The sequence below is a fragment of the Capra hircus genome, chromosome 21 (assembly GCF_001704415.2).
Source record: "Capra hircus breed San Clemente chromosome 21, ASM170441v1, whole genome shotgun sequence".
NCBI lineage: Eukaryota > Metazoa > Chordata > Mammalia > Artiodactyla > Bovidae > Capra > Capra hircus.
This window is the reverse complement of record NC_030828.1, coordinates 30,769,268-30,780,954: the sequence shown is the minus strand read 5'-3', so window position 1 is coordinate 30,780,954 and position 11,687 is coordinate 30,769,268. Positions and strand designations below refer to the sequence as shown.

The 11,687-nt window shown below is 36.8% G+C and overlaps 2 protein-coding genes across 3 annotated transcripts in view; one reads left to right on the top strand and one right to left on the bottom strand.

Annotated features, from left to right (window-relative positions):
• Positions 1-11,687, top strand: part of NRG4 (neuregulin 4) — a 186,047-nt gene that overhangs the window by 145,380 nt on the left and 28,980 nt on the right. The window lies entirely within an intron of this gene.
• The window catches only part of UBE2Q2 (ubiquitin conjugating enzyme E2 Q2), a 61,631-nt gene continuing 50,589 nt past the window's right edge, over positions 646-11,687 (bottom strand). The window contains exons 10-13 of one of the 2 annotated variants that reach the window (XM_018066095.1): positions 10,718-10,766; positions 10,184-10,279; positions 4,682-4,748; positions 646-2,285 (exon numbers count right to left, since the gene is read on the bottom strand). In XM_018066095.1, coding sequence (XP_017921584.1) covers positions 2,254-2,285; positions 4,682-4,748; positions 10,184-10,279; positions 10,718-10,766 — 244 coding nt within the window. In that variant the 3' untranslated portion in view covers positions 646-2,253. The remainder of the gene's footprint in view (positions 2,286-4,681; positions 4,749-10,183; positions 10,280-10,717; positions 10,767-11,687) is intronic. The other variant, XM_018066096.1, reaches the window with a different exon arrangement.

The following is an 11,687-nucleotide window of genomic DNA, read 5'->3' as shown; positions in this document are numbered from 1 at the left end:
TACCTTGAAAACCACTGATCCAAACTAATTATGATAGTTTCATTCTTTTGACCAGCCATTAATTTAGGGGTAGACAAATGCTCTAGTTCTAGGCCAAGAAAAAGTTGTGTTTTTTGAGGGGTGGGGGGGTGGGTAGGGGGACCTCTAAAGACTTTCTCATGTCCTAAGGAGACACTGGACCACAGGGCCATTATCTACCTCTGGATGGATTAAGGTGGCTGCACATTCAATTCTATCCAAAGATGAAACCAACACAGAAAGGTCTCAAAGCAGCAGAGGTACTACGCCTGGAGTTTTCCTACTTCTGTACTTCTTGTATGTGAGAAATTGACAATTGTGTCAAGAGGCTATGGGTACACTGAACAGGGAACAGATACTGTACCCTTGGGGAATTAGGAAAGCGATGAAGAAAGTAGCATTTGAATTTATATTAAAGAATCAGTGTGCACAAGGGAAGAGGTTGAGGAAACCCTGAGTATGCCAAGTCTATACACACCAATTCTGGGTTCTCCAGCTTTCTCTTGTGAAATCAATCTACCTTAAGCCTCTCCTCACCCCATCCCACCATATATGATCCTATTCCAGAAACCCAACAGAGCCTATAGAAACTCAAAGAGTATCTGTTACAAAAGGAAAGTGAAAGAGTTATTTTTTAAATGGTTCTTTATTCATAAACTTGATGCAAGTTTACAAAATTTACTGTACATTGCCAAATAAATCTGCAATGAAAAATAAAGTCCAAAAAACCCCCCAAAACCAAAAACCAAAGCATGCCAAATGTGCAGCTGTCAATCTGCTAGCCATCAGGATATTAAAGAATTCAATAATGTATTCAAGATTTAGCCTTAGGTTTAAGGAACTTTAATGCTTTAAAGAATTCTGCCTTGTCACTTGTTATCTGAGCAACTGGCAATTGGAACTGTATACAAATTAACCGAATGAACAAGAATGCCAGAAAATCTTTTTCTACTATCCTCTTAACCAAAATAGGAAAGAAGAAAAAAAAGGAAAAGAAATTAAACACAATAATGCAGAAGTGCCATGTTTTTCAGATGTGGTTTACAAAGTTAAAAACTGAGTCTTAAAGCATAAGACACACTTTTGAACTTTGTAACTGGTTTGTGCAGAAAAAAATGTGCTTCTGGGTTTCTTTTTAAAAGTGCTTAATAACTAGAGTTTACTTTTAAATCAAATTTGGGTACATTAAAAAAAAAAAATCTATTACCAACCCAACAGGACTAATTCAGGTAAGGCAATGAAATGGAGAGTACACTGATTTGAATCTAGATTTTATAAAAGAATTAATATATGTAGAATTCCTATTAGTCTTTCAATGTAAAAGCCATTATTATGACTATAGGAAAAATTTAAGTCTCCAAATTAGATACTTTTTGTACTTAACTGAAGTTTTGTTCAAGAAGTCTTTGTGCCAATCACTTTATAAGATTATTAGTTTACAACTGATTGCAACATCCCGTTAATAAAATGGAAACGTAGAATGACTTAGTATTTTAAATAATTCAAGCTCTATACTTCAAGCTCTTCTTCATAAGAAATATTGAACCAACAAGAAGCAGATTCAGCTCAGCAAGACTCTGATGCCCCAGTGGAAATTACTACACACAAGCTGAATTGACACAGCCTTGCTTTGCTCTGCCTAAAAAGTTCAACTCAATTAAGAGCAAATCTTCAGCAGATAGTTCAGATCTTCATAGCCAAAAAAAAGAAGTTTAACAGTTTAACAAGTACATTTCCTGTCATTATTTTGGCAATATCATAAAATAGTTTTAACCTGAAAAAGCTACTGTGATTCAGAACACCTTAAATTTTCTAAACCAATATTAAACATTGATTAAACTTTATTGGCTTTAATGGAACAATATATTGTAAATCCTCATAACACACAAGCTCAAAAATGGGAAATTTGCCCTCAAGTCATAACTTCAGTAACCTGATGCTGACTTGTCTACTTAAGACATTTCACCTTTCAAGAAAGAGATGATAAGGAGTGGCCAGTATGTGTATTTATCAGAAAAAATACAGTAAAGGCCCCACTGCTCAGTCCAAGATACCTAAAATGAGAAAAATGGAAAGGCTGTAACTTATGCTGGATCAGTTGACAGATTATCCACTAAAATATCTATTAGCTAACATCTTCGGTACTGCTGTTATAGGGGCACTCAAAGCTTGTCTGCATGTTGGGAAGATTTTCTTTAAAGCAACACTGGTCCAAGCATACAAAAGTCAACACATTTAGCCATCTTCCTTTGGAGGGGTGTACCAGCCTGAAAAAGAATGGGGAAAAAAAAAGTTAACATATTTTAATTCTTAAACCAACTAGGAGAAGTGACATTTTAGCAAGGTTACATACTTTCTCTACCCATAGTTTTCTTTACTCGTAATTTCCCTGTTTAAACCTATTTGTAAAAATTAAGCTTATACTTGGGTTGGTAACACAACATTCTGATATATTCACAATATAGTTATTTTCTATGAATAAACTGTACTTGAATTTTCAAGGTGAGATCTCTGTATTGGTGGCATTTCTACCTAAAGAGGAGAGTGTGGAATATTAGACAACAGGCTAAGTTTTATATAGGAAACTGAACTAAAAATAACTGTCCCCCAAACAAAATCCTGGTATTTTAGAGTATGAGGAACTTGGACTGTCGTCAGTGCAGTGATGTCATTTTACCAGTGAGGGTGCCATCTCAGCAGGTGCCCTGATTAAGTGATTAAGCTCAAGATCAGATTTAGCAGCAGCAGGTTAACTAGAATCCATCTCTTGAATCTGAATCTATTGCTCTTTCTTCATAGCTAATTACACACAGACCTACACTTTCTGAAATACAGGTGCTTTCCATAAACATTTTTGAATGCTGACTATAATGTCTAATTTAACAAAAAATAAGAGATAAGAAAAACGTGTTTCTATGCTCAACAAGATAAAAAGTGAAGTCGCTCAGTCGTGTCTGACTCTTTGCGAACCCATAGACTGTAGCCTACCAGGCTCCTCCATCCATGGGATTTTCAGGCAAGAGTACTGGAGTGGGTTGCCATTTCCTTCTCCAGAGGATCTTCCTGACCCAGGGATCAAACCCGGGTCTCCCGCATTGTAGCCAGAGGCTTTACCGTCTGAGCCACCAGGGAACACCCTAAGGTAACAACAAGATAAGCTCTCTCTAAAAAGGCAAATGAGACTGAGACAAAGTATTGTTTGGTAGGAAGCTGCGCGTCCAACAGTATAAATATACCAAGACTTGCGGAGTGTCCACGTGCTTAATAAAGGAGCATATAGGCATCTTTGGGTCTGTAATTTTAGCGTGCTAGAGATGATTATTATGAAAACCCAGCTTTGTCCTCAAATTTTATCATTTCCCTCTTCAGAAGCTTGAAAATTGTTTTGAATACTATTCTTTCAAAAGTAAGCAGTCACTGCAAAAGCGACACGTTTGCTCTATCACTTAAATGAAAGTGAGCACACAAAAAACACAAATATTAAGTCACAAGCTACCACATTCTAACTAAAGAACACTTTACTGTAGATACTCTTGAAGAAAAACTACTTCCTATCAATTAACCTCCTCTGCACAAAAATGCATCCATTCCACTACCCCAGCTACCATGAATATCAGCACACTTGGTTATTAAGTGCTGCACACACACACACAACTAATCTCCTTCCTCACATTTGGCAAGACAGAAATCATACCACCTTTAGAGATGAGAAAACTGAGGCTGAGAGGTAATGGGACTTGCTCAGGGCCACAGAGCTAGTGAGTGACCCAAATGGCACCTGATAATCGGTCTTGACTCCAAGTCTACTTCTTTGTCATCTCACTGCTGCTGCTGCTAAGTCACTTCAGTCGTCTCCGACTCTGTACGACCCCATAGACGGCAGCCCACCAGGCTCCCCTGTCCCTGGGATTCTCCAGGCAAGAACACTGAAGTGGGTTGCTATTTCCTTCTCCAATGCATGAAACTGAAAAGCGAAAGTGAAGTCGCTCAGTCGTGCCCGACTCTTAGTGACCCCATGGACTGCAGCCTACCAGGCTCCTCAGTCCATGGGATTTTCCAGGCAAGAGGACTGGAGTGGGGTGCCACTGCCTTCTCCGTTGTCATCTCACTATTAGAGACAAAAACTCCAAACATGCCTTGTGAATACAAGAAAAATTGAAAATAAGTCCAATAAACTTTTGAAAGATATTTTTTAAAATTTACAATTCAGTCTATTTTTAAGTATAGACTGAAGTTAGAACTTTTTTACTTGAATAAATAAATCTGCACAACTGTCAAAAAGCATTAAACGGTCTGAAAATGGTTCAGCAACTGGCTTATGATCCTGATTGCAACTTACTCAGTATTAACAGCAAGAACTCCACCTTTAGAATTGCCTTTAACTCGGTTCCTATCCCAATATCACACATTTCAAGTAGGTAAATTGATTCATTCATTAATCTACTCAAGAATGTTTGACTCAGAGATTCCCAGCCCAAGTATTTAGGATACAAAGATTTTGAATGAAGCACAATATGTGTATCCTCAAGTTAAATTTTTTCACTCTGGTAACCATATTTTGTAAGAAATTAAAGCAAAAACAGAAGAATAAAACAAAATAAGTAAACAGTCCATTATGTAAAATTTCACATATGGCAATAAATACTTATTGAAGTAAACGTACCATTTTTCTCATGTATCTGTACAATGGAATTATAGGATTGCTGGGCTCTTGCTAGATTATATTGATTCTGAAAGAGAATTATACATTTTATATCAAAACTATAAGTAGATGAAAATCATTATAAATAATTGATGGATTATTTGCATCACTGCTGTACTTAAAAGAACACAAGAAACCAAGTATTTCCATTTGAAAAGTAAACTTCCCAATTTCATTATTCCCAGCTATTTTAGAGGGATAACAAAATCAAAACTGTTTTCTAATAAAGATCTACAAAATTCACAGTTCATGTGCTAAGTCCTCCTGCCACTGCACAAGTACAAGGCTTTATGAATAAAGTTAAAGGTGTTATTTGGATGCAAGGAGAATGTACATGTACATATATATGTATATATGTGTCTGTATATATATGTGTGTGTATAACAATCACTGCTGTAGAGCAGAAATTAACACATTATAAATCAACTATTACTTCAAAAAAGAAAAAAACATTTGTATCTAGAAATATAAAATCATACATGTCCACTGACAGAAAACTCTTCCTCATAACTTCCATCAAAAAAAATAAATAAATAAACTACAAAATACTGCCTTCAGGTAAGGAAAACACTAGGCTTTAACGACTATACATCTGGATAACAATTTGAGTTAAACCTGAAGAATGCCCATAAGTGATAGCAAGTCACACTACTAAAGCAATCTTCTTTTGTTAACCTCTACAGATTAGAATGTCTTCTATGGGACCAAGTTTAGGATTGATTTTATTAATTTTATCCCCATAAGTACAACTTGCCTACATCTTAACTTCCAATTCTCCATCGTGGAGAATTATCACAAGCATTCTCCATAGTGGTTCACATCTATTATGTTATGTCACCTAATTTTTTAATAAATTCATAGCATAAGAATGTGTATAAACACATTCCAAATGACAACTTTCATTCCTACCTGGCCTGCAACCACCCAGTTCCTTTCCTCACCCACCTTCCTTCTTCCATTCAAATAAACTACTCTTATTAGTACCCTTGTATATCCTAAAGATTAAACAAGAAAATTAATGTACAGCCTATTGTTATTAGTCACTGTCCCCTGCATTTTTTGAGAAATGATAGACAGCATGACCTAGAGTAAAAAACTATATCCTCCTGGTTAAATGAGACTTTTATCATCAAGTAGTCACTGGAATGTGAAATAAAGTGGACCTCAGAAAGCATCACTACAAACAAAGCTAGTGGAGGTGATGGAATTCCAGTTGAGCTATTTCAAATCCTGAAAGATGATGCTGTGAAAGTGCTGCACTCAATATGCCAGCAAATTTGGAAAACTCAGCAGTGGCCACAGGACTGGAAAAGGTCAGTTTTCTTTCCAATCCCTAAGAAAGGCAATGCCAAAGAATGCTCAAACTACCACACAATTGCAATCATCTCACAGGCTAGTAAAGTAATGCTCAAAATTCTCCAAGCCAGGCTTCAGCAATACGTGAACCGAGAACTACCAGATGTTCAAGCTGGTTTTAGAAAAGGCAGAGGAACCAGAGATCAAATTGCCAACATCTGCAGGATCATGGAAAAAGCAAGAGAGTTCCAGAAAAACATCTATTTCTGCTTTATTGACTATGCCAAAGCCTTTGACTGTGTGAATCACAACAAACTGTGGAAAATTCTGAAAGAGATGGGAATACTAGAATACCTGACTTGCCTCTTGAGAAACCTATATGCAGGCCAGGAAGCAACAGTTAGAACTGGACATGGAACAACAGAGTGGTTCCAAATAGGAAAAGGAGTACATCAAGGCTGTATATTGTCACCCTGCTTATTTAACTTCTCTGCAGAGTACATCATGAGAAATGCTGGGCTGGAAGAAGCACAAGCTGGAATCAAGACTGCCGGGAGAAATATCAATAACCTCAGATATGCAGATGATACCACCCTTATGGCAGAAAGTGAAGAAGAACTAAAAAGCCTCTTGCTGAAAGTGAAAGTGGAGAGTGAAAAATTTGGCTTAAAGCTCAACATTCAGAAAACTATAATCATGGACTCTGGTCCCATCACTTCGTGGCAAATAGATGGGGAAACAGTGGAAATAGTGTCAGACTATTTTTGGGGGCTCCAAAATCACTGTAGATGGTGATTGCAGCCATGAAATTAAAAGACGCTTACTCCTTGGAAGGAAAGTTATGACCAACCTAGATAGCATATTGAAAAGCAGAGACATTACTTTGCCAACTAAGGTCCGTCTAATCAAGGCTATGGTTTTTCCAGTGGTCATGTATGGATGTGAGAGTTGGACTGTGAAGAAGGCTGAGTGCCGAAGAATTGATGCTTTTGAACTGTGGTGTTGGAGAAGACTCTTGAGAGTCCCTTGGACTGCAAGGAGATCCAACCAGTCCATTCTGAAGGAGATCAACCCTGGGATTTCTTTGGAAGGAATGTGCTAAAGCTGAAACTCCAGTAATTTGGCCACCTCATGCGAAGAGTTGACTCATTGGAAAAGACTCTGATGCTGGGAGGGATTGGGGGCAGGAGGAGAAGGGGACGACAGAGGATGAGATGGCTGGATGGCATCACTGACTCAATGGGCGTGAGTCTGAGTGAACTCCAGGAATTGGTGATGAACAGGGAGGCCTGGCGTGCTGCGATTCATGGGATCGCAAAGAGTTGGACACGACTGAGCGACTGAACTGACTGAACTAATGCTTTGTTCCAAAACCACACGTTATACTGTGTTCTAAAATCACACTGTTTACACAGCTAAATCACCTTTTTGTCAATGTATACAGGCAAACCTCATTTTACTGCACTTCACTTTACTGCACCTGGCAAATGCCACATTTTTTTTGTTGCAGATTTTAACAGTTTGACAGCACTGCACCAAGCAAGTCTACTGGCTCCATTTCCCCCAAGAACACTGGCTGACTTTGTGTGTCTGTGTCACATTTTGGCAATTTGAAATACTTCAAACTTTTTCATTACTATGTTTGTTACAATGATCTGGGATCACTGATTTTTGGTGTTAACCACTACCACTAGCTGAAGGCTCAGATGATGGTTAGCATTTAGTAATATTTTTTAATTAAGGCATGTACATTGTTGTTTAGACATAATGCTGTTACACACTTAGGAGACTACAGTACAGTGTAACTGTTACACATACCAGGAAACCAAAAAGTTCATGTGGTTTGTTTTATTGTGATACTGGCTTTACTGAAGAAGTCTGAAACTGAACCCATAATATCTCCAAGGTATGCCTATACTGGTCTATCTCTATTATCTTCTTCCTTTAAAAAAAAAATCCATCTCTTTGTATCCTCACATGTTAAACATACTTCTTGTGACAAATTATAATAGAAAATTAAAAAGAATATATTCATAAATGTATAACTGAGTCACTTTGCTGTACAGAAAAAAATTAACACTATAGATCAACTGTATTTCCAAAAAATTTTAATAAAAATAAATAAATACACTTCTTAAAGACCACTTAATTCAAACTAACTGGTAACTTCTGTGCATTTATATTTGTTATGATTTATTTATTTGGATTTGCTTTTATAACTTCACTTTCTGATTTCTATTCCTCACTTTTTAATATGATTTTATTATGTCCTCCTGGGATTCAAATAAGACATGTTTTACACCTCATTCTGATCTCTACCTCTTATCTTCTGCTGTACTATCTATTCCTGGGTCCCTCTGTGCAACATTCTGGGTTATTTCTTCTAATAATTCTCTGTTCTGATGTCTAATCAGTTTCTCATTTTAACATTCTTCATTTCTATAGATTCTTTTCTCTGATCACTAGATATTACACATAAGTATTCATTTTCTCACAATTTTAATATCTGCTAATTCCAAAACTTCAAGTCTTTGTGACTCTGTGTCTCTTAGTCATTGTTTCTGCCAGTTCTCATGTATGTTAGGTTGTCTACTTGGGTGCTTGTCATCTTTCACTGTCAAGTGAAAAAGATGGCTTAAAACTCAACATTCAAAAAACAAAGATCATGGCATCCGGTCCCATCACTTCATGGCAAATAGATGGGAAAACAATGGAAACAGTGACTTTATTTTTGGGGGCTCCAAAATCACTGCAGATGATGACTGCAAACATGAAATTAAAAAACACTTCCTCCCTGGAAGAAAAGCTATGACCAACCAAGATAGCATATTAAAAAGCAGAGACATTACTTTGCCAACAAAGGTCCACCTAGTCAAAGCTATGGTTTTTCCAATAGTCATGTATGGTTGTGAGAGTTGGACTATAAAGAAAGCTGAGCATCTAAGAATTGATGCTTTTGAACTGTAGTGTTGGAGAAGACTCTTGAGAATCCCTTGGACTGCAAGGAGGTCAAACCAGTCCATCCTAAAGGAAAGCAGTCCTGAATATTCATTGGAAGGACTAATGCTGAAGCTAAAATTCCAATACTTTGGCCACCTGATGCAAAGAACTGACTCATTGGAAAAGACCCTGATGCTGGGAAAGATTGAAGACAGGAGGAGAAGGGGACGACAGAGGATGAGATGGTTGGATGGCATCACCGACTCAATGGACATGAGTTTGAGCAAGCTCCGGGAGTTGGTGATGGACAGGGAAGCCTGGCATGCTGCAGTCCACGGGGACACAAAGAGTCGGACACGACTGAGTGACTGAACTGAACTGATCTTAATCTCTGAGAATCTTATAGTCTTAATTCAGAAATCCTTTCTTCTAAAGAGTATTGGCATTTGCTACTGATGAGAACTGTGGCTACAATTAACATGAGACCACTTTAGTCCCCTTAGAGAATCAATTTTCTGCTTCCTCTGTGCATTGATTCCAGTGAGCTCTTGATTTGATGTGCAATACAGTTAGATATACTTACTTAGATTTAGTACTATTTGGATAGGTATTTAATACAAAATTCACAAGGAATTTTAGGAACATACAGAATTTTTTTTTTAATGTCAGGTAGGGATGATTTCCATCACACACTTTTCCAAAATATACTAACTTCAGAGTTTGTTTTGGTCTTAAGTGTTCACAGATAACTATAATTAGACATGAAAGATATTTCTGATATGGTAAGTGAATAAAGAACAGAAGACGGTGGGTAAGAGCAGAGACTAACAGCTAGAACGTCTGGTTCGAATCCTCACTCTCCACCTGTGACCTTACATGAGTCACCTAACTTCTCTGTGCTTCAGTTTCCTCATCTACAAAATGAGGACAATAATAGTACCTACTTTAGGTTATTAGAGGATAGAAAGTTAATACAGATAAAAAGTTTAGATTAGAGCCTAGTGCATATATGCTTACTAGGAATTAACTATTACAATGAGATCTCAATTTGGGGAAGCATGTAACTACATACAATTTTTTATTCACTAGTATATATAAACCAATAATAAATTTTAAACCATAGACATATTTAATTATAGTAGAAATAACAAAGACTAAAAGAACAGGTAGAAGCTTCATAACAGGAAAAGTATCTCATAGTTAATGTGATATTCTTAATAAAAGTACCTTATTTGCTCCAAACTGCACTCTGGCTTTGCCTTTAACTAAGGTGGCATTGATTTGCATGATGACCGATTCTATTGAATAGGCACTGCTCCAGCCCTATAGAAAGAAGAAAACACTTCTCTAAAACACTGTGGTATTCCTGATTCTCACTCAGGAAAGCTTAAGAAAATGGCATATAACAACTCAGTAGTATCAAATTTATGTTAAGTTTGTAGTCAGGCAGTAAAAGTAAAGTTGGACCATTTCCAAAATCTCACAAAACAAAGAAAGCTGTGTTGTAAGAGCAACAAATGAGCGAATTATAACATACCTCACTCTTATTGCCCATCCTAGCATAGTTTAAGCACCAAGTACAATGTCATTTTACTGGTTTAAATAGCTTTCATTATTAAAATAGGTGCTATTAGCAAAAAAAAATATATATTTTAAAGTAGGTACTATTACAAACAGCTCTGTCCACTTAGAATCTAACTTACATAATTAAAACACTCTACCGAGGTTGAAATACCTGAGTGCCATAAGAAAAATAGTCACCTGTTTTGTGAGTAGTTCCATGCACAGTGCTCCACCGCCCAACACGTACCTTAAAAAGAAAAAGGAATCATACAAAATTCTCTAGATCTTGGTATTCCTTCTTCAGTTTTTAAAGTATCACTACTAAGAAAGTATGCATACAGGATTAAAAGATACCATGCAAAAATGAAAATAAGTTTTTAGGGTTACAGAACTATAGGTAATTCTAAAATTCTGATGTCATCCTCTAAATGTCTTTTTTCTTTTTAACTAAATAATGGTTCTTAACAACAGAACACTTGAAAACTTTTAAGGTATCAGAAACTAAGAACTTAGCCCTAAACATTCCAGAGAATCGGGACAGGAGAAATCTTCCTTAAATGGTTTTCAACTGTTCTACTCATCTTAAGATTTCTCCACCATCATGTTAAATAGCCAAGAGCTTTTCCTCTGACAGCAGTGATGAATTTACCCTATTTATAATAATGAACATCTGCATTTATAGTTAAAATATTTTTCATTCTGTTGTGAAGATCAAATGGTTCTGACCAGGGAGCCTCTCTGGAGCTCCCCTATTTCTCTTTCTAGTCCTGAGGACTCTTCTCTGAACCAAGGACAACTATGGGGGATTTCATTAGAAATCTCCCTTAGATCTCCCTTATAAATCATTATTTAGATCAAGATTCTTCAGCCTTTGATATTTTCTCAAACAAAGTAACTCCTCCTTTAATGTTAAACTTTAAAACACATTAAATATCATGCCTAAAAATAAAAGGAATGGTAATTACAAAAGAAAACTGTGGCAATCTTGAAAACACATAAGGTAGGACCACTGATTAGGTCTATGTGAAAACTGTGTCCACCACAAGTTTTGTTTGTCTTCTGGGACTCTGCCCATGCCTTTCCCTTGCCTGAGATTCCTTCCGCTGCCTCCTCTCCCAAATGCCTGTTCTTCCTCCTGCCCCATAAAATTTGCCAAGACCACTCAAGC